This window comes from Penicillium cosmopolitanum (genome assembly GCF_028827165.1).
Source record: "Penicillium cosmopolitanum strain IBT 29677 chromosome Unknown utg000009l:1.0-9042332.0:1.0-9050551.0, whole genome shotgun sequence".
Lineage (NCBI taxonomy): Eukaryota > Fungi > Ascomycota > Eurotiomycetes > Eurotiales > Aspergillaceae > Penicillium > Penicillium cosmopolitanum.
Window position 1 is genome coordinate 7406270 of NW_026622679.1, and position 21886 is coordinate 7428155.

The 21886-nt window shown below is 50.0% G+C and overlaps 10 protein-coding genes across 10 annotated transcripts; 5 read left to right on the plus strand and 5 right to left on the minus strand.

Annotated features, from left to right (window-relative positions):
• Window positions 1-1871: 1871 nt before the first annotated feature.
• On the plus strand, window positions 1872-4037 carry N7509_010844 (uncharacterized protein; the record flags this gene model as incomplete). Its single annotated transcript, XM_056635481.1, has 1 exon — window positions 1872-4037. The coding sequence occupies one exon, from the start codon at window positions 1872-1874 to the stop codon at window positions 4035-4037; it is 2166 nt and encodes a 721-aa protein (XP_056486101.1).
• Window positions 4038-4415: 378 nt separating this feature from the next.
• On the minus strand, window positions 4416-6266 carry N7509_010845 (kynurenine--oxoglutarate transaminase; the record flags this gene model as incomplete). Its single annotated transcript, XM_056635482.1, has 8 exons — window positions 4416-4703; window positions 4759-5196; window positions 5259-5412; window positions 5469-5541; window positions 5615-5720; window positions 5777-5861; window positions 5953-6021; window positions 6082-6266. 8 exons carry the CDS (start codon window positions 6264-6266, stop codon window positions 4416-4418), a joined length of 1398 nt encoding a protein of 465 aa, XP_056486102.1.
• Window positions 6267-6777: 511 nt separating this feature from the next.
• N7509_010846 (ssDNA-dependent ATPase MGS1) lies at window positions 6778-8382 on the plus strand (the record flags this gene model as incomplete). The annotated part of the gene is made up of 1 exon (XM_056635483.1): window positions 6778-8382. One exon carries the CDS (start codon window positions 6778-6780, stop codon window positions 8380-8382), a length of 1605 nt encoding a protein of 534 aa, XP_056486103.1.
• Window positions 8383-8785: 403 nt separating this feature from the next.
• N7509_010847 (uncharacterized protein) lies at window positions 8786-9763 on the plus strand (the record flags this gene model as incomplete). Its single annotated transcript, XM_056635484.1, has 1 exon — window positions 8786-9763. One exon carries the CDS (start codon window positions 8786-8788, stop codon window positions 9761-9763), a length of 978 nt encoding a protein of 325 aa, XP_056486104.1.
• An 833-nt stretch (window positions 9764-10596) lies between these two features.
• Window positions 10597-11536, plus strand: cdc31 (putative cell division control protein Cdc31; the record flags this gene model as incomplete). The annotated part of the gene is made up of 2 exons (XM_056635485.1): window positions 10597-10875; window positions 11051-11536. The coding sequence occupies 2 exons, from the start codon at window positions 10597-10599 to the stop codon at window positions 11534-11536; spliced, it is 765 nt and encodes a 254-aa protein (XP_056486105.1).
• A 525-nt stretch (window positions 11537-12061) lies between these two features.
• On the minus strand, window positions 12062-14487 carry admB (uncharacterized protein; the record flags this gene model as incomplete). Its single annotated transcript, XM_056635486.1, has 2 exons — window positions 12062-14376; window positions 14421-14487. The coding sequence occupies 2 exons, from the start codon at window positions 14485-14487 to the stop codon at window positions 12062-12064; spliced, it is 2382 nt and encodes a 793-aa protein (XP_056486106.1).
• Window positions 14488-15567: 1080 nt separating this feature from the next.
• On the minus strand, window positions 15568-16733 carry N7509_010850 (Gfo/Idh/MocA family oxidoreductase; the record flags this gene model as incomplete). The annotated part of the gene is made up of 2 exons (XM_056635487.1): window positions 15568-16635; window positions 16689-16733. The coding sequence occupies 2 exons, from the start codon at window positions 16731-16733 to the stop codon at window positions 15568-15570; spliced, it is 1113 nt and encodes a 370-aa protein (XP_056486107.1).
• Window positions 16734-17154: 421 nt separating this feature from the next.
• N7509_010851 (sugar phosphate isomerase/epimerase family protein) lies at window positions 17155-18099 on the minus strand (the record flags this gene model as incomplete). The annotated part of the gene is made up of 1 exon (XM_056635488.1): window positions 17155-18099. One exon carries the CDS (start codon window positions 18097-18099, stop codon window positions 17155-17157), a length of 945 nt encoding a protein of 314 aa, XP_056486108.1.
• Window positions 18100-18962: 863 nt separating this feature from the next.
• Window positions 18963-20388, plus strand: N7509_010852 (phosphatidylinositol-specific phospholipase C; the record flags this gene model as incomplete). The annotated part of the gene is made up of 2 exons (XM_056635489.1): window positions 18963-19232; window positions 19294-20388. 2 exons carry the CDS (start codon window positions 18963-18965, stop codon window positions 20386-20388), a joined length of 1365 nt encoding a protein of 454 aa, XP_056486109.1.
• Window positions 20389-20659: 271 nt separating this feature from the next.
• N7509_010853 (mitochondrial 54S ribosomal protein uL10m) lies at window positions 20660-21719 on the minus strand (the record flags this gene model as incomplete). Its single annotated transcript, XM_056635490.1, has 2 exons — window positions 20660-21199; window positions 21276-21719. 2 exons carry the CDS (start codon window positions 21717-21719, stop codon window positions 20660-20662), a joined length of 984 nt encoding a protein of 327 aa, XP_056486110.1.
• Window positions 21720-21886: the final 167 nt, after the last annotated feature.

Consider the following 21886-nt stretch of genomic DNA (forward strand, 5'->3'; position numbering starts at 1 on the left):
AACTAGGCAGCTGATCTTTGTTGAGTTGAGACTCGTGGTTTGAGAGTCTTTGTCATTGTTTCGGAGTCTAGCTGTCGTATTCCCAGGCAACTCACCCCAAACAGCCAACCAACCTTGCAACACTAGACCCCTATGCTAGTGAAATGCTTAAAAATTTCTGCAAGGGTTATCTCTTCTGCCTTGAATGCTAGATAAGCTGAGACTCAGTGAGCGCGCTGGGGGAGGGCATGGCGGGTGGGAGATCGGCAGTGGGGCGCACGCGAGATGCGAGATACTACGTAGTTTTGTACTAACTATGTAGAGAGCACCACCAACAAGAGCAAAGGCGTGTGACTATATAAATAACATTTAGAGAGTACTACTAGTATTAGGGAAAGAAATGCCATGCTACTATGTATAAACAATATCCGAGCCATAGTACCCCAGGGCCACCACCTACCTACTAGTAGTAACTTGAATATATCCACCTCAGGCTGCCGGGCAGGCATGGATACCTACCTAGGTACCTATATCATAGTACCATGATGTAGTAGTAGTTATACACTACTAGTACTAATCGAACTAGTATGGAGTAACCATTTCAAGTTATTAGTTTAAACAGTACTTTCTTAATATCTATCCTTATATACTATTACTACCCAATTAGTACTAGTCTTATTAAAATCTATAAATTTTGAAATCCTTCCAATCCAACAGTTGTCAAAACATCGAGTTTCCTGCTAGGTTATTGTTCAAAGGAGACATTTCTTCAATCCAGTCTGATATCACTACTACTCTGAAGCTGAAAGCGCAGCTGGGATCACGACTCGGGGCGATTTAAGTTGCCCCCGACTTGTTGCCGTGGATCTGACATCAACGTACACTGCTAGTGGATTATTCTAAACAGAAAGTTCCAACAAAACTTGAAAATCGAAACTATTAATGCTGGTAAAACCTACCATAGAGATCTAAAATATCGAGTTGGTCAACGAATGAAAGAATAAAATAAAATCATCAGAGAATAAGCATGGAAATGTAGGGGACGGGGGAGGGCTCTGATGCCTGAGCCCAAGGTCCCATTGCGCGAACATCCAACAAACTGGACAAACGATTACCTCTCAGGCACCAGAAGTAAACAGATGTCACTTAGTAGATTTTCCCTTCACAACCTTTAATCTCTTCGTCACTCCACCTCGCAATCCTCAACTCTCCGCTCCCTGAGCTTCCCATCTGTGTTTGGCCCAGATCTCTCTTTTCTCACTCCCTCCCCAATACACACCCTCGGAGATATGAGTACCACTACGTCGAAGGGCCCCGAGGGGAGTGAGGATTCAATCCCCAAATCGACCGAGCCTTGCGCAATGAGGCTGACGATCAGGAATTGGCTCTCGCACGAGCGATCGTTCCAGGTGGATCCCTACTCAAACCTAGAGCCCTCGGGCTCTGACTTCAATTACCAGATTGATTGGGTGATGGACCTTGTAGAATTCTCATTCAGCCTTCCTCATGACTACCCTGATACACGAGAGGGGCTCCTTCGCAAAACCCAGCAGCTCATTCAAGGAGCCAATATCCTCGGCATGAGAACAACATACACGGGAGAGTCGGAGGTGACCACGGTCAAACAGGACTTGAAACGGAAAACCCACCTGAGGAACTTGAAAAAATGTCAGAATCGCAAATCCAATAGTTTCGGGTGCAACCTCAACTGGATTCGGCGTGCGGGACTTTGCTATCTCCAGTTTGAAGTTGACTCCAAAGACCACTTGATCGTGACGGTCGATGAAAATGATGCTGAATACCAAGGCGCTGGATTAGATCCCGTCAGAGCTCTTTTCCCCCTCTCCCAAAGGCTTACGACTAACTTTTGATAGGTCAAGTTCTCAAAAATCATGGTCCTCCCGGTTCGAATATGGCTACGGTTTCAATATTGGACTACACTGTATCGGAGAAAGGATGGATTTAGCATGCCAAACCTCACCACCGCACTTTATTTCAAGGCAAAGACCGCAATTTTGATGGCAAGGACCTCCGGTAACCTGCTGGCTGGAATAATTGCGAGCCGGTTTCAGAAAGCGCATCCGGACATAACTTCACATCGAAGGAAAACGAAAGGCAAGGGACGACTGAAATTAGAAAGCCAAGAAGAACATGGAGACGTGTCCAGTCTTAAAATGGAAAGAGGAACCTTGAGCCGAAAGCCCAATTCGCTTTCTGTAGTGCATACGCCGCGGAGTAAAAATGCACAGAAGAAAGCTCGCCAAAGGAAGCGACGACAGACCCAGAAGCGAGAAGAGATAGCAGCAACTTATTCTAAGCAGCACGAAAAGCTTGAAACTCCGCTCATGGCAAGTGAACCAGCCATTGATATCTCTCCTCCCACTTCGCTCTCGTCCGCTGAAAGTGTTCTCAACTCAACTGTTGTGGGGACTCCGTTCACTATATCGACATCAGGCACCTTTGACCCCCCAACTACATGTCCCCCCAGCACACTTTGGGTCTCTCTCTCCAACAATAGTTCAATGGACCTCCAGGCTCGGCGTAGCTTCTGTGAAGGATTTGTAGATCTTGAATCATTAAGCGACGAAAAACAAATCGTTCAGACGGCAGGCATCCACGGCAAGGAGCGCATGACAGACTACGTCAGGGACTGCGAATCTCAGCAACACTTGTTATGCGGAGCCAGTGCAAACACCACGAAAGGAGGGAAATTTCCAGTTCAAAATTTATCCTCGCTTATCGATAAAATGTCCGCGTTTGTTGGTGCAGTTCAATCCAGTGCACCTCCGATGGCTTCTTTCACTCCACCACTACCACCCACCACCCACACTCAACCCATCACACAGATACCTTTGAAAAGTCGCATGAGTTCATCGAGCTCGACCTTGACAGAAATGAAAATTGACAGCTCAACTGATCCCTTCTGCACAGAATGGACGACTTCAAGTTCTCCGAACCTGGCAGCAAACTCTCAAAGTTTCCCAGGTCCTATTGCTTCGGCTCTCGCGTACATCCCGCGGTCCATTCCAGCAAACCGACAAATGGCCCAGGATTCCATGAGATATCAAGCGTTAGCAAAGCCAACAGATGGGAGCTTCTTCATTGACTTGATGTACCATCACCTAACATGCCGGAAAAGCGGATGTCAAAAGATCTGCAATCTGTACGATGGATCAACGGTAATCTGCCCATGCTGTGGGCCATATTCGAAAACCAGATACTGCTGCGAAGATCACCTGTTTCTCGATCTTCAAAGCCACTGGGGCTCCGAAAAACTGACCTTCGATCACTATTGCGTTCCAGATTCAATCCCAGGCAATGTCCGCGAAAGCATTCCTTTGCTGATCAACATCCATGGCTGGGACACTCCTCAACGCCACCGACAGGCTGTTTGTTTCAACACCTCACATAAATCAGCTGACTATTGCGTTTTTAATTACAGCAGTCCCAGCGCTACGGGTCAGGAGAACCCCTACGCACAGCAGAAGATGTCTGTCGTGCCTCTCTATCACCTCAAGTTCGACGATCCCGAGGAAAGGGACCGATTCCGCAGATGTCTGGCTATCAGTCTCTTCGCTCCCGTGACCAATTCTAGATTGGTCGAGTACTTCTTTCGACTGGTTAGGGACAAGATGAAGAGGCTTAATCTATGGAATTGCTACAACGCAGCCCTTGTGCAGGACCAGATCTTCCGAGAAACTGGCCTCGATTTTCCTCCAAATATCGTGGGCCCAAAACACGCCTGCCAGACAGAATGGAACGGCAGAAACCCCAACCACTGCCACAATGCAGTCTGTTACAGTGAACGTCTACAATATATGATGGGAGACCAAAGAACGAGAGTTTTTCACCGATTGGAATGCGAACGGTTGGAATCTCTGCACTGGATCTTGCGTGTCAACCGAACTACTCATCCAACAGTGAAGAAAGCACAAGATCGAATGCGCGGTGTGGGCTTTGGCGATGTGTTACTCGAACACCAGCGCGTTTTCCGACGCGGTGAGCAGTTTGAAGGGGCAGGATCTGGGCCGATTGAACTTGAAGGGGTCAATTGCTGAAGATATGAAGGAGGTGGTCAGGCTTTTATTATTTTCGCGGTGATACTCACAATCTCAAAATTGAAATGAATACATGGATCTTGTATGGATTATAAGCCCCTGTAGGATTTACGTGAAGTTCGTATTGGAACGACCCGTGGGCGTTGGAATAGAGTTTCCCATGTGGATCTTGGCTCTAGTAGAAACAAGTGACAAGACAAAATCATGAACTTCAGGGACATTGATCAAATCCGAATGTGATAACGGATATCCAATCTCAATTTTACATCAAGCTATTTAAAAGAGATTTGTTCGATGATGTTGGGTTGGGCCCACTCTCTACGCTATGTGCCTCCACCTCTTTATCCATCTATAAGTAAGCATAAACACCTCTTTTCTCTAGGAAATATACTTCTTGAGACCCCGGAGTCTCTCCTTGGCAGTCTCAAGAATGTCATCATTCTTGCAAACGGCAAAACGGAGGTAGTCCTCCGCGATGTGTGCGTTCGCATCGGTGTAGAACTCTGTTGGAGGGATGGCAGCCACCCCGACCTCATGAATGAGGAACCAGCAGAGCTTGAAGTCACGAGGGCGGTTAGCGACATGAGGCGGGAAGGGATAATCGGCTGGCAACTTGACAGAGGCCATGTTAGCCAGCACGAAATAACCACCTTCAGGCTCGGAGTACTAAATGCTCGTTAGCGGCGTTCTTCTTTGAAATAACACATAAAAAGATACTTACGGGGATCTTCAGTTCATCAAAGACCTCGCAAAACAGCTTCATCTTCTGCTGCATCTCATTCTTGCTCTCTTCCCAGAAACCCTGCTTGTCTGCCTGCTCGAAGGCGACTGCGGCCGCCTCTTGAAGCGGAGACACACTGCTGTAACAGATACGGGTATGCGCAGCAGCGACGTATTTGATCAGATGCTCGGGTCCGATCAAGTAGCCGACGCGCCATCCAGTGGCGTAGAAGGCCTTACCCGCCGATCCCACGGTAAGGGTGCGCTCGTAAAGTTCGGGGGAAAGAGTCGCGATTCGGGTATAGGGGACATAGAAAAGACGGTCGTAAACCTCATCAGACAAGATGATGAGATTATACTTCACGCACAGATCACCAATGCGTTGGAGCTCCTCTCGGGAGAAGACCTTGCCTACGGGGTTGTGGGGTGAGTTCAAGACCTTTTTTCATCACCAAGTTAGCATTCGGGTAATAGACGAACGGTATAGGTTTAGAAACTCACAATCATCTTGGTCTTGGGGTTGATGGTGTTCTCCAGCTCCTGGAAATCGATCTTCCACTCCGACGCGGGCGAAGTCTTGGTCGCACCATCCTTTGGTGGGTGGAGGGGCACATATCGGATCGTCCCGCCGGGCATTTCGATGTTGCTGATATACCTATTTCCCACTTGTTGAGCACCCCGATAAACCTCGGAAAGAATGCCGAAACTCACTGGTCGAAGAAGGGCTCGAAGATGATGACTTCGTCGCCAGGCTCAATGAAGCCCATGAAAGCACTGAGCATTCCTGGTTATATAGTATCCTTCGTCAGCTGAATATTCCGGGATCGCACGTATGACTGACTGTCGCATAGTCTCACCTTCGTTGGCTCCAGTCGTGATGGAGACCTCGGTCTCGGGGTTGATTGTCTTGCCGAAAAAGGGCGAGTATGCATCTGCAATAGCCTGCTTGAGGCGAGGACGACCCTAGTTTACTGTGAACAAATTGTTCTGCGGTTTCGGTGTGTTCAGAACATGCTCACCTTCGTCGGGGAATATTGGTTGCATTCTACCCGGTCCAGGGCATCCTTGGCAGCATCAATTGCGAATTGGGGAGGATTGTAGCCACTGCAGAGAAGAAGATAGAAGAAGAGCTTAAGTTAGAGCAGTTCAATTGACAAACGACCAGGGCATGTATATCATATTCCTGATTACTCACAAGAACCCTTGACCCATGTTCACGATCGGTTGAACTGGCGAAGCGGCAGCCGCTTCATTGACAATCGACCTGTATGTGCAAGATTAGCGGTGCTTGCAAGGTGTGCGCTTTGCCAATTGATGGGCGTACCAAACATCCTGACGTTGGCCAGCCACTCTCGCTGCTGGCTTGAAAGGGTCGGGCCGCGCAGCGGTTGCCGACATTGTTCTTGCGCCGTAACCGGAGATGCGGGGTAGAGGGGAAATGGAGGCAAATTGTCGCGAGGGGCGCGTAGATCGAGCAAGGGAGAGAAGAGGATATCGAGTTGCAAGCATGGAGGAGGGTAAGTGCGGGGGAGAACAGAGCAAATTGGCAATGGAGTCACGGTCTCGGAGCCACGGAGTCACGGCGGATTGCGTGCTAGCTTTCCGAGGTCGGGACAGTTTTCTCCGCAGGGTACGAGTAGTATGCAGAAGTACTATGTAGTAGTACTAGTATTCGGAGAATACCTAGTGTTGAGCTGTTCCATGAATTGTTATTTCTTATTTATTGCTTGTTAATTATTGATTAATTCCATTGAATCCTACTATTGAATTATCGACTGCACTTTTTCTTCTTCCCCTTTGTATCCATGTCTTTTTTAGCTCTTCTCTCCTCCAGCTCTGAGGTTGTCAGGCACTCAGGCAGAAACTCCGGATCACGAGCTGACTAATCTACGCGTCGCGTCGCTTCAGCCAATCAACCATCAGAGTCATCAACCATCATTAAGCTGTGTCAACTCAACTGTACCAGTTCTACCTGGCCTCGCATGTACAACTCCCTTGCCCTACCCAGTCCAAATATACCATGGTGTCCTGTCCGATTTGCAGCAAGTCTGTTCCACAATTAAAGATCAACGATCATATCGATTCCGATTGTCAGAACTTCTTGGAAGACTCATCGTCCTCTCCCGGAGATCAGCCCTCGTCCCAAAAAGGCCCAGTACCCAGCATCTTCCAACCACCCTCTGCTCGGAAAGCATCTACTCAACCCAATACTACCAAAGAATCCCCCTCTCGCTCTTCCGTACCGACACCGCGCCCTCTCAATGGCAAGAGATCGTTTATGCAAGAGACACCGCCTCGAGACAAGGATACAACAATCCAACCAAATGGAAACAGTGCCGAACCACAAGGCAAGCGCCCGAAGGTGAACGCCTTCTACAAAGCAGCTCCGCTTGCTGAGCGCATGCGACCTAAAAACCTGGATGAAGTCTGCGGCCAGGAGCTTGTCGGGGAGAATGGCGTTCTTCGGGGGCTCATTGAACAGGACCGAGTTCCTAGCATGATATTATGGGGAGGTGCTGGAACCGGAAAGACCACCATCGCTCGGGTGATTGCTTCGCTGGTCGGGAGTCGCTTCGTCGAGATTAACAGCACAAGCAGTGGCGTTGCGGAGTGCAAGAAGATCTTCTCCGAAGCTCGTAGCGAACTGGGCTTGACAGGTCGGAAGACTATCATCTTCTGTGACGAAATCCACAGGTTTTCGAGGAGCCAACAAGATTGCTTCCTTCCAAGTGTCGAGTCGGGACAAGTAACTTTGATCGGTGCGACCACTGAGAACCCATCCTTCAAGCTTCAAAATGCTCTCCTTTCTCGCTGCAGGACATTCACCCTGGCCAAACTTACCGACGAGAACATCGAAGCGATTCTGCATCGCGCAGTGAAGGTTGAAGGTCCAAGTTACAATCCTACAGATCTGGTAGATGACGAGCTGATTCGCTATCTTGCCCGATTTGCCGATGGGGATGCCCGAACTTCCCTCAACCTCCTAGAGCTGGCTATGGATCTTTCCAAGCGACGAGGAATGACAAAGGAAGATCTAAAAGGCTCTTTAACAAAGACTCTTGTCTATGATCGGGCCGGGGATCAACATTATGATACGATATCCGCTTTCCACAAATCCATCCGAGGAAGTGATCCAGATGCAGCTTTATACTATCTAGCACGTATGATCCAATCTGGAGAGGATCCACTATACATTGCCCGACGTCTCATTGTCGTGGCATCCGAGGATATTGGACTTGCAGATAATACCATGTTGACTCTGGCCACTTCGACACATGCCGCCGTGGAGAAGATCGGTCTACCAGAGGCACGGATCAATCTTGCACATGCGACTGTTGCTATGGCACTCTCGAAGAAGAGCACTCGGGCTTATAGAGGGTTAAACAATGCCTTTGCTGCTCTCAACGAGCCAGGTGTGGCAGGACTGCCAATTCCAATTCACCTGAGAAATGCCCCCACAAAGCTGATGAAGGAGCTCGGCTATGGGAAGGAGTACAAGTACAACCCTCATTACGTCGACGGTCAGGTGGAACAGGACTATCTACCTGACCAAATACTTGGACGAACGTTCCTTGAGGATTTGGACCTAGGCACGCGAAGAGACCCTGCTCGATGGTCTGCGTAGCGGTAATGCAGTCAATCACCCGCATCCATTTTAAGCGAAACCAGTCAACGGAAGCGACTACTAAGCCGAGCTTAACGACGACTTCCTCTTTAGGACAGCTGGCAATCGTACTTTCCATATCTTGCCTAGTCGTTCCTGCTCGAAATGTTCCTCAAGAATAGTCAGGTCGACTCACGGATTTTCTTGAACCCCTATCGTTCTCCTCCCCAAAATATATCCCCCATTATCCAAACTGTCGGGGTTGGCCTAGCCCAGGTATATCAGAGATACGACGCGACTTGACTTACCTTGACTCTCATTACGGTGCAACTCCTACGTCCAGTATCATTTTATACACCTGCCTTCTTTCTCATCGCTTCTCGGTCAGCAACCTTCCCAAATATCGATACAGAGGATCACCGAGATGTCTCTCCGAACTGCCGTCCAGCCTGACTCAGGGTCGGTGAAGAGATCGGCATCGTTCGACTGGGAAAAGCCAAGCAGAATCAAGACCGCTCCAGCAGATATACAGATTGGACACATCGGCTCGTATCTTGGCTCTCAGGGGACCCATGTGGATTTTGCCCGTCTGCTCATCACCTTACACCCGAATATGCAACCACCTTGTAACAATATTCGATGGATAGACCCTACGACAGCAGAAAACTATCAAGCGCTGGAGACACCCTCACCCTCAATATTACCTGGAGCGTTCGCCCATGCCCCCCATCTTCCAACCGCTCCAAATCCACATCTTCAGTTTAGAAACGGCCAGGCGTCTCACCCCTCTCTTCCCGACAGCGCCAGGGAATATCGAGGGCATGGGTTCGCTGCCACCCTTGCCACTCCGCGTCGATATATCAGAGAGCCATCCCCTGAGTGCAATTTCAGGATCATCATGGAAGATCCGGCCAATTCAAAGTCTTACCGCGAGAAGGTGATACGAACTGACGAGGAACGAGCACAGCAGAAGGAAGACGGTCGACGTTTGAAAGAAATCGGCGGAGCATGTATTTCATGCTACCAAAGCAAGAAGAAATGTGGACTGGGTAATTCTTGCCCACCGTGTAAACGAAGTGACAAAGAGTGCATCCGAAAATACCCTGGCAGCTCTAGTCCATCTCCGAGTCGATCCGACAGTGCGCAACCATCTACGCCTGAGTCTTTTGGTCAAGGTTGTTCTCACCTGAAACTGCCTAGCAAAGACAACCCGGCAGACCTCCCTTGCTTTCCGGGTCCTCTAGACAATCTATCTACCATGGATCCGAGTATCCCCTCGGTACAGTTGGGACAATGGATGACCTCAAATGATGACCATGGCAGTATTTCTCCTCTTGGCCTCAGCCTTGACGGCGCCTTTGAGGAGAACGGGCTCGGTTACTACTATCCCCAGTTCGTATAAATATTTAGAGCTACCTACGAAGCTTGATCCTCGAATGGAATCGATCGTTTGTGACCTTTGAGTGTGTAGACTCACATGTGATGTTGGTATCGAAGCCCTGTTGATAATTTTGCGGTCCAAAGCACAGGGGCAGGCTGAGGCTGCACTTGCACACTCTTTTGTACACACTATCAGATTGCTGGTTGTTCCACCGCTGCTACACTTCGCTTCCCAACACATTAGCTTAGAAAATGGAAATCATCAACAAGCTACCACTAAGTAGTAAGTAGATGCATGCATATCAGCATTCTAGAAGTATGTAACAGACGAACAACCAGCGCCTTTTAGTCGCGGACTAGTAGCTACCTGAGATGGAATATAGTAGCTAATATATTCTATCCTGAGTAGGTACTAGCCTGCTATTAGAAGATAGTAACTAGTAATGGTAGAAAATAGGGAGTTAGAAACTTTCACAGTAGACATAGATTGAGTGTATCCAAATTTGTATGGAGATTACATACTAATCTGAATTCAGAAGGGCCCATGGTCCATTTAGCAGCCCTCGAATATAGGTATGGTGAAGGATTCCAGGTTTGAGATAGGCTCTCAGAAGAAGCAGGCTTTATTACAACTTACGATAAGTGGGAAACATACTAGTAGTACGAGGTCAACTTGAACTGTGCTGGCCCACACACTCCACGTCGGTCCTCTCATTCCGCGTCCCGCGCGTCTCAAGAATCTCTCCACCGCCAACACCTCAACTCCACATCGGGCCGCGAGCCCCAATTCTCCCAGAGGCTATCTGCTATTAACATTCTTGAAACCCTTGCCAAACCCCCGACCCATCCACCATAATGGCCTCCGGCCAACCTTTCGCCTCGCGCTCATACGCCGGGACCAAACTTCCAGATCGCTCTACCAACACAAACGCCATGCCCTTCAGCGCCTCTTCGTTCTCCAGACACCGTCCCTTGGGAGGCACCGGTCCGGCCGACTACCCTGGTGTTGAAGGCCCGAAGCCACCTCAACAATCTTCTGGCCCCGCCGTCGCGGCGCAGTCTCACGGACCGGCGCAGGATGCGAACCCGTTGAACCGCTTGACGGAGGAGCAGAGAGAGGAGATCAACGAAGCTGTAAGAATCCGGACTCAATGCCCCCAAGATTCAAGGCAGAATAATTCCATGCCATATATTCTCTCGCATGCGCCAAATATGATGAAACAGCGGACCAAGCGGGCGCCGCGCAATTCTCATCTTCAGAATGAAGAAAAGCAATGTAAAGGCTGACATCTGAAAAAATAACAAATAGTTCACTCTCTTCGACCTCGACCGTGACCGCCACCTCGACTACCATGAGCTCCGCGTCGCCTTCCGAGCCCTAGGCTTCACTCTCTCGAAACAAGAACTCATCTCCCTCCTCACAACATATGGCGTGCCACGCCCACAAGTCCAACAACAACAACAAAACAACGCCAACCCCCAAGCGCCAAAGGGCAACGCAGGCGCAAACCCGCAACACCCTTCCAACCTCCTCATGCCCCTCTCCTCTTTTCAAGCCGTGACAGCGCTGAAGATCCTCGAGCGGGACCCGCGCGACGAGATCCTGCGCGCCTTCGAGCTGTTCGATGAAGGACAGAAGGGATTTATTGACCTCGAAGATCTGCGGCGCGTGGCGAGAGAACTTGGTGAGACTGGGCTCGAGGAGGAGGAGCTTAGGGCTATGATTGAGGAGTTTGATTTGGAGGGTGCTGGTGGTGTTACCCGGGAAGCATTTGTTGGCATTTGTTGGCAGTAGCGTGGGGATTTCTTTATTACTTTCTTTTGTATGAGATATATGCATTTGTTTTTACGTTTTGTTTTTGTCAGGCTGGTCAGATTGATTGATGGGCTTGCTTGCATGGGATTCTATTTTTGTGCTTTCACTGGTGTTGGGTCCTTCGTTTTCTTATTGTTTAGTGTGAATTCTTTCTCTTACTGCGCTGAGCCTACCTACAACTTTGATATTGAAGATGAGCCTAATTCCCGATGGAGGAACTTCAAATACAAAAATACGTCTAGTCTGATGAATTGGTAGTTGAGAATACTTTCTCTCTAGAATAATAAATTGTTTCCAGAACGAACTTTAGACACATCCACAAGAAGAGAAGCCTCACAATGCAAAGAGGAAGGAGATAAAGAAATCTCCAACCCCATCGACCAATTATCGTTAACGCCGAAGAGAGTGCTAGGCATTTCCCAAGGCACTTCCAAAAGAATCCATATTATCCAAATAATGCAAAAAGGAAGGTTTATCGTTAAGGTGGAAAAAGCAAGGCAATCATCAAGCGTAGCGGGGCGGAGGCCCAGGTGGCCCGGGTGGTGGGACATTTTGATATCCATAATTAGAGTATCCATACCACTGGCCCTGCGGAGGTCCACGGGGAGGCGGAGGGCCTGCATAGCGACCCATAGGGGGTGCCCCTGGCGGGGGCCTCTTCGCTAGACGACTCTTGGCCTTAGCCATGCGACACCGGTTGATCAAGCAGAAGAATATAGCAAGGAGAATGAGGCTGCCTACGCCAACACAGATGCCAATGACGAGATTCTTATGATCCCTGATCCAGCCTGCAGCTGATGAGCCCTTGCATTGACCGGATTCGCAAGTGCCACCAGATTCACAGGGCGTCCCATCGAGATAGTTTTGATTCATCTCGATACAGGTGCCATAGGGATATTGGGTGAAAGATTTTGGCGCGCCGCAGACGAGGGAGCACGAGGGCTGGTCGGTATTGTCGCAGGCCCAGGTGTCGTTGCTGTTCAGCAAAGTACCCATCACAGAGCGACATTGGCGGTTTCGGCTCGTACACTGGCCACTAGCACATTTGAGGCCGTCACCACAGGAACTTCCGTCCTTTTCGTACGCATCTTCCGGGCAAGAGCTAGATTTCCCGTCACACTTCTCCTCCTTGTCACATTCACTGGTACTGGCCCGGCAAACAGTGGTGGCAGAGGCAAACTGGCATTTATTGCAACAGTTGTCGTTAGAGTCATCGCAGACGGCGTTGTCCTTGAATTTGCATGTTTTGGCATCACAGCAGCTATTGTCACCGCAGCCGGATTCTCCTCCACAATCGCAATCTTCCCCGGACTCCACGATACCATTGCCGCATTGGCTGCCGCTAATGGTCACAACGCCCTTGTTATCTGACAGACAAGATGACTTGACGCTGTTGCGGCCGATGGCTGCACAGATGTTGCCGATCGTGCACTGAGAGAACTTGGTCATTTTGTCATCGGCATAAGGGTTCATTATGTACTTGGCATCGGCATCGCAGGTTGACGACGAGAGCGGACAACACTGGGATGACTCATTAAGATCCTCCTGGCATGTTTGCGAATCACAGTCATGCACGGCACCGAAGGTGTGTCCAGATTCGTGTGCGAAGATTTGCCAAGTTGATCCTGAATTGCCAACTACAACGTTGGCACCAGTGACTGAACTGCCTCCACTACTGCTGAGGCTTGATGAGCATAGTCGACTCATCCATGATACGCCGACCTCCTGGCCCGTTGGGCAGCCGGTCATCAAGGTCCAGTATGCATTATCGTCCTCGTGATCAGAACGCCATTTGGAGAACTCGTTCAGGCGCCAAGTGATATTGCCGCTATCACAACCCATATTCCAAGGCGTCGCATCGTTGGCCGTGGTGGGACACGAAGCGTCGCTAACAGTCAGGTTCCGCAGACCGATAGACACGTTGAAAGAGTCTTCATAGAGGCTAGATGCGGTATTCACCAGGTTGATAACCCACTCCTTGGCAGCATCCTTGGGGGTGGAGTTGGACTTGAACTGATTGGTCATTTCACAGTCGGTAGCCACGCCAATCAACGCGACTTTCTTTGTCTTGGGGCATCCTGACGTATCTCCGATTGTTGATTTGAGATTCACGCCACCGGAGCTGCCGGAGACTCCTCCAACATCATTACGTTTGCTCATGCCAAACATGGAATTTAGTGGGCTAAATCCCCATTGGCCATCGGGCATGTCGATGCCGACCGGAAAAAGAGAGCTTGTCAATTCGGAATTATAGTCGAGTTTGTCCGCTTGGCAGCCGGTGGAATCATCGAGGGATCGCTTGAGCTCGACGTGGCCGCGGATCATATCGGTGTCTCGATATACCAACATGTAGTCGTACGCGCGGTCTTCCACGTCGGCATCGATCGCTCGCTGCTTGGCGGAGTAGGTCGAGTGCAGTTCGACATGATGCTTGTTCTCATCAACGCTGAATACACCCTCAAACAGCGGTTCAGGGCCATCCCTTCGGATGTTGACTCTTGCCCAGCCGGTAGGGGTCCATCTTCCCTTTCCCGATCCCACAAGGGCCCGGCCACGGAAGACCTTATGGGCACTCCTTTCAAAGGGTTCATCCTTCCAGTTGCCGTCACCGTCCATGTATCGCACATTCGCATCATCGGCGAGAATGTCGAGGTTAGGCTCGAGCTCCAACTTTATCCGCTTGCCATCGCGATGTAGCTCGAAGGTGAGATCGAAGTGGGAGGTGTGCTCTATTTGGTGGGAGGGTGTGTGAATCACAGCATTATCGATCGGTGTAAGTTGGCGAATCGCTTGTGAAGCGCGAGATCTCGCTAGGTAGGCTATGAGCAGACGTTCAGAGGTACGGAAACAAGACGAGACATACCTTGAACAGGCGCGATCAGAGCGGACAATGCACCGATCACGGGCAGAAAGGCCCTCGAAAACTTCATGGCCCAGGTGGTTGAAAATGTTCAACCAGAGGGAGATGGGTGGACTCAGTCTCGATAAACTTCAAGGGACCAGGCAACCATGGGGAAACAGATTCAGGGTCTCGGAGATGTCGGGATCGGCACAGCCACACCCAAAGAGGGGCTGGAAATATGCACGGGAGTAATTTGTCCGAGAAAGGATTGGAAAGAGTATTCAACGAAGGTGGTATTGAAGGAGGCAATGAGTGAGATGTAAATAACGAGTGGTGTTGAGGTAGACTGGAGGTAGATAGAGAGAAAGAGAGACAGAAAGAGAGACAGAAAGACCAAAAGGGCCGCCAAGCGACGAATCCGCCAGCCTTGGGCCTTGGCAAGCCTTACGTGAGTTGGAACTGGAACTTGAACTATTCTTGGTTCTCTCCGTTTCAGAGATCGATCACTTGGATTAATTTCCCATTGGTATTGGTAGATGCCAGAGTACTCTGCAGTCTCTGCACTCTGCACTCTGCACTCTGCACTCTGTGTCCCGTGCTCTGTATGCATACACAAAGCAGTTCTTCATCTCCCATCTCCCACTTGCTTGCCGCCCATGCCCAAAATCACCTCCCCATCTTCTCGGTGGTGGCGCATTCATAATCGCCGGGGGCTGAGCTGGTCCATTCTGCTGCTCCACTGACCCACTCAGTGTCACTTCTTGCCAAATCCCCCGCTTCCACTATCATCTGCCAAGGCCGCGTCTTCCGGAAGGCCCGATAGATTATCCCCTATACCCCGTACATATATGTAGACTGCTACGATTATGTACTCATAAATCATTATCCATCCCAGGAATGCGACTGCCTGCTGGGCTTGCATTGAAAAGTGGTATCTCCGAGTCCTCAGTCAGTACGGAGTACCCAGGAATCGTCACCCTAAAAATACTTTCATATGTGATGTATCCCATCACTAATCAGATCATTCCAATCCATTCGAAATTCCACTTGATCTAGACCCACGCAGTAGAGGCTCATACTAGTAAATACTATTATGCTCATGGATCTATTCTCAGTTAAAGTACCAAGTACCCGATCCCAAGCTCATTTGTGTATTTTCAATTCCCCCTTAATTGCCACCCCATTTCTTGTACATCATATCATAGATCTGAAGATCCTTCTTAGCATCCTCCGCAGTTGTCTTGATATCTTTGCCATTGGCAAAAGCATCGTACATGACCTGTAACTCGGCCGTGTAGGCATCCTCATAAGAGGAGAGCACATTGCGTCGTTGAATTTCACCCTGCTCGTTAACCTCCTCCACTTCGACGTAAATGGGCAAGCCCTTGACATATGGGCTATCATACTTGATGGTAACCCGCTTGGTGTCGCCGTACACAGTAATGTGGGCATCGAATATGGGCACTCGGTCAATGCCACTCTCGTAGGTCGTGGAATAGGTTGACCCATCTTGGTTGCGGAAGGTCATGATGGCACTATAGAAAGGGTCGTTGGCGGAGACTCCGTCCACGGATTCAGGAAACCCGAGTGTCTCGCGCATAAGAGAGATATCGTGGGATCCCAAGCTACCCAGGAATCGGCAGTACTTCTTCTTCTCCTCTGTGATTTCCTGGTTGGGGAACGCCTCTTTGAAAAGCGCATCCAGGCGCTTGTTGCGCTCTTCTGTGGAACTGACAGGGTAGTCGGCATTTTTGACTTGGAATGTACCACTCTGGTCCACAAATTGCGCATTGGGGCCACTGAAGTCCCGTACTCGAGCATACAGGATTTTTGGAAGAGTCGCAATTTCACGCTTGAATGCATTCAGGTAGCTGGGGGCATACCGACGCATATAGCCCACAAAAACACGGGCGTTACCCGCAGCCTTCGTTTCGGCGTCAATGATGGACTGGACCGAAGGCAAGGAAAGAGAAACAGGCTTTTCGATGAAGACGTTTTTGCCCGCTTGAAGGCTAGCGATGGCTAGTGGGACATGACTATCGTCCGAAGTCAAAATAAAGACCACAGATACCTTGGGATGTTCAATCACGTCCTGCGGCGTGGTGGTCTTGTGGGGGACAAAGAATTTGGTGGCGCAGTGATCGACTGTTGTAGGTGACAAATCACAGATTGATTCAATTTTAAACAGGTGGGATAGAAGTAGTAGGCAAGGCCCATGGCATACTTGAAAGACCTCCTGGACCGTTCGTTAGCTCGAATGCATTGGCTTGAAAGAGGGTTTGGACGTACGCCAGCCCCGATAATCCCGACTCCCAATTGACGAGACGAAGACATTCTTATTAGGTTTGAAGAATGTCTGATTCAGAAGACGACAGGATTGGAATTGATAAAGCAAACCGTTGAACGGACCCTGATGTTGAGCAGACCGTTAAACTTTGATCTTTTGATATTTTGAGGTGTTGAAGGTGCGTCATCGCGGGGCAACTCGCTTGGCGGTCACTTTGCGCTATTCTAGAGCCAGGGCTCCCTTAAAAATATAATATTCTAGTGAGATACAATATTTTGAAAATGTTTTCAAAAAAAAATATGACTGTTGACAGATACGGTATCCCAAAACAATATAGTCTAGGTGATCGTGACTATTCAACAGCGGGCATGGTACGGATAATAGTACACAGCCATGTTTCATTTTCAATGCAGTATCACAACCTTGCGCCAGGGCCTTTAAGATCCTTCTGGATTCTTTCCCATGACTCTACCCGCGGATAGCAGCGACTTCCGGTCTGCTATTCTCATCGCGCATACGACGGTCAAATGTTTCCATAGACACCCAGCCCTTATATCCCTTTTCGACAATCCAGGCACGCACAATTTCATTGACGGGCATGTATCCTCCCAAATCGGTTTCACCAGGGAATGGTCGTGCATATTTTGACCATGTAAGTTGGTGTGCCTCGCCCTCTGTATACCACGGGTGTGCCTTGGAGAATGGCGGATCGAATTTTTCCCCGTCAGATAGCTGGACATAAAAGACTTTGTCCATGGGACAACTTTTAACGAAGCGATCTAGCGTATCTTGCAGAGCCTTCTCTGCGTCCGGAAACTTGCCCGACGACACAAATGGATCGGCCCACAACTTCGTAACGATATGGAAGGTATCTAAACACAGCCCGAAATTGGATCGATTAACCTTTTCAGCCAGAGGCACTGTTGATTCCCAGGTTGAATAGTAGGTTCCCCATGATAATGCTTCGTATGCGATAGAAACAACCGGACTCTCAGCATTTCCAAGATCGGCCAGTTGTTGCAATTCCGAAACAATAACAGATTCGTCCCCAATGGCATCGAGTTTGAATTGAGAGGGGACTTGAAGATAAGGCGCCCCAATGATCCTGGTTATTTGGATCCAAAGAGTGGCGGTTTGCAGCCGTTGACTCAGCGGGGATCTGTCACCTTCGTAGTTTTCGAAGGGTGCTAGCGAGATTATTTCGATATTGAGACTATCGCATAGTTGCTTGATCTTTTTGGCCGCATCGAATATTGATAGTCCGTTCGTTCGAGAGTACCCTTCGAGGTCTGAGAAGACTAACTCGATCCCAGAATATCCAGCAAGAGCCGATGCTTTGATCTTGCGGTCGAGGGCATGGGAAGGGTGCTGACCCAGTGAAATAGTGCTGATGGCCAATTTGTGGGGGAGCATGATTTTGTGTGAAAGATACTTAAGGTAGTAGAATGGATGAAAGACCGATTGGCTAATGAAGGTGTTCTCTGCGCTGTCTAAGTATCTGCGGGATCGGAAAATCATCTCCGAAAGATCTAAGAAACTTGAACCTCAAAACTTCGATGTCTGTTTCCTTTATTCTAAAGGTTCTTTTCTTTTCTTTTCTTTTTCCTTAAGGCCCTCAAGCAATTGGGCTCCCTGTTATCTTGTGCCGTGGTTCAACAACAATCCTCTACTTTGATAGGTACATCGAAGTATGTTGGTCCAATGATATTGCTCAGATGCCAAACCATAACCTTGGAACAATATTGACTCTTATGAGAGCTCCAGCTACAGTGGCAACCACCGAGGCAATATCGCGTGAAACTTCGGGGAAATACACCCGAATGCACAATATTCGAGCTGTTGTAGCTACTACATTGCTGGGTGGGTGGTCAACACGGAGGGGTCACTTTTCAGTTGATCCTGAGCAACACTTGAGCAAATGATTTGGAGCTGAGAGACGATGCCAGGATACAGAACTTCAGTATTTCGGATGGATTGAGCAATGCCAATGCCAATTCAAAGAGACCACGCCATGCCTGGTGCCTGAAATCGCGGCGTCACCAGTTGGCGCGAGGCTGCCGCCAAGAAGAGATGCGCTCCGCACCATCGATCGCCCGCAGATCGAGGGGCAGCGGGGGCGTAACTCTGCTTTTCGCCTGGCGCATCCCTGAAAACAGAGGAAAAAGTGTCTATCCTGATATCCGTCCAGTTCTCCCTTCTTCAACTTCCAATTCCACCCCATTGTTGATCTGCCTCTAGCATCGGAGACCCTTGGTCCCCTCCCCCCACAATCCACCATGGTAGCCGAGCACCTTACAATTCGCAACAACACCAGCACGCCGATCGTCCTGAAGCGCATCGAGCGCTTCGCGGCCCCAGAACAAAACAAGGGCGTCGACGATATCACCTCTCTGGCCAGGAACTTCACTCGCGTCCTGACCAATCAAACTCGCACCGCCGAGCCGGTCAAGTCCATCAACGATGATACCCGTCCATTCGATGAGGTGAAGGGCATTGATTTGCGCATTGAGCCCTTCACGACTAAGAAGACCGAAAGAAAGGCTTTCGTTCATTCGGAGAAGGAGCGCATGCGTCTCAGTCTTCGAAGTCGATGGCGAACGTCACCAGATCCAGACGCCTGTCCCTACCACCGAGTCCGCCACAATGAAGGCACTGACTGAGAACCCTAAGCACAAGTTTACAGGCGTCTACATTACGCCCGAATCATACCTGACAATTTTCTCGTCTGCCAACCTGGATGCCTGGATGCGTGAGCTTCGCGATGATACTCTCCTCTCCGCACTATCCATCCCAGGCACGCACAATTCCCCCACCTGTCATCTCGCCCCGCCCTCGGTACGCTGCCAGGCTGTTAACCCGCGCGAGCAACTGAAGAATGGCGTGCGTTTCTTTGACATTCGCGTGCAGCCACAGTACCCCGATCGACCGGAGAAGGATGAGCTGATCCTGGTGCACAGCGTGTTCCCCATCTCACTGACAGGCAACAAGTACTTCAGTGACCTGATGCGCGAGGTCAACGAATTCCTTGAGCAGAATCCCTCTGAAACCCTCATTATCTCCCTCAAGCGTGAGGGCCCTGGAAATGCCAAGGATGAACAGCTTGCGCATATCCTTCAACAGCACTATGCCCGTGCCGACAGCCACTGGTGGGTTCGGCCCAAGATTCCAACCCTCGGTGAGGCTCGTGGCAAGGTCGTTCTCCTTCGTCGGTTCAACTTGCCGGAGGACCTGCAGAAGGAGCACGGTGGTACTGGATGGGGTATTGATGCTGCTGCGTGGGCGGATAACACCCCACACGCAAGCTGCCCCAGTGGCCAGCTCTGTATCCAGGACTTCTATGAAGTGCAGGAGTCCCTCAATATCGAAAAGAAGATCAAGTTTGTTACCGAGCAGATCGACCGTGCTGGTCACTGCCGATATCCTTTCGGAATCCAGCAGAATGTGCAGGAAACGAAGAAGTACCCCTTCTTCATCAACTTCCTAAGCGCAAGCAACTTCTGGAAAACTGATACATGGCCTGAGAAGATTGCTGCCAAGGTCAACCCTGCTGCGGTGGATTATATCTGTCGCCAGCAGCAGCAAGGCGATGGTGACTGCGGTACTGGCATTCTGGTCACTGACTGGGTTGGCTTGGATGGTAACTGGGATCTTGCGCGTTGCATTGTCGGCATGAACGCTAAGCTGCGACTCCGACATGAGTGAACATATGCAGTTCGAGAAAGGTTGGATCCAACCTTGGTTGTCTGCGGGGACATTTGCTTTTCCATCACCGTTCTATACCGCCTCATGAGTCAATGAGATACGTTATCCCATTTCGAGTTGAGAAGAATTTCAATATTTTGATTCTCACGCAATATACACCTATCCTAGGCAAAAGATATAATGAAAATAAAACAAGGCTCGAGCCCTCTAGGATGCAAAACCAACAGTGTGACCTATTATACAAAAATCAATGCATATGGACGGAGCCATATTAGGACGACTCGTCCTTCCCACCCTCGCTCTTAGGGTTCTGCTCTTCCTCCAGGACGCTTCTCCGGCTCTCCATGGTGAAGTAAAGGCTCTTTCCAGCGCCTTCCAGAGTGCTGGTAAGGCTGGAGCCCATGCTCTGCAAAGATGTAACAAGCTGGGAGCGTAGGCCATCCATACCACCCTCAATGCTACCGACCCACTTGGTCTGATCAATATCAAAGACCTGGCCATCGACACGGGCAGCCAGAAGGTTGATCTTTCGTAGACCGTTTTGAACAATAGGGTCGTGGTAGTCAGGGTTACCTTTGCGGGTAGGCGCAGGGAAGCCAGCCTCCTTCGGCGTCAGAATCGACAAGGCAGCCTTCATGTGTTCGGGAGAAACGCTCGGAATGGAAAGAACAGCGATGGGACCGACCAAGATTTCGGCAAGCTCGTGTCGACCCTTCATGTGCTTCACAGCAAGGTGAGCAGCACGAGACAAGTCGTGAGTCAGGGAAGGGTCATCCTTGGAGCCGGAGATCGTGGGGATTTCGGCGGAAGTCTGCGTAATAGGGTCGACGGCGCTAGGGGGGTTTTCCGGAAGCCTGGGCGGCATCATTGGGACGGAAATATTCCACGATGCGCAGGGCAACCTCGAAGATGCTGGTTTGAACGGTCTGGACCTTAATATAAGGAGCCAGGGCTGAAGAGATTCTGCCTTCAGAAGCAATCTTCTCATCGACCTTCTGGAGGGCCTTGGTAAGTTCTCGGCGAATGGCAGCCCATTCCATAGACTTCAGGTTGTTGTGCTGGAACATGACCAGAAGGGGAGATGTGCGGAGGAGGGAGGTGTAGGCGCGGAGGAGCTGTGATCGGCGATACTCGGGATTGCGGTGCGAGGGAGGCTGGGTAAGGGGAGTACGAGCAATTGGGGCTTTCGACTTTGTCATTTGTTCGATGGGAGCAGCTGGTGTGGTTGCCGGAGCCGCAGCGGTGCTGGCACTCCTGGCAGCGATGCGGAGTACATTATGGCATTGGAAGGCCCGTTGCCGAAATGTCGTAACACGTAGCCGGGGAGGCATTGCGACTTGAAATGTCTGCGAAGATCACGATGGAAGGAATTGGAGATGAACTTGGGGTGGACCGAGATGAACCTCCGACGGCGCGACATTTTTTGAGATCCAAAGATGGCAGGCGGTGTTGAGGGCGGGTTCTGCCGGCAGCGACAACGCGGCGTGAGGGGCTTGAG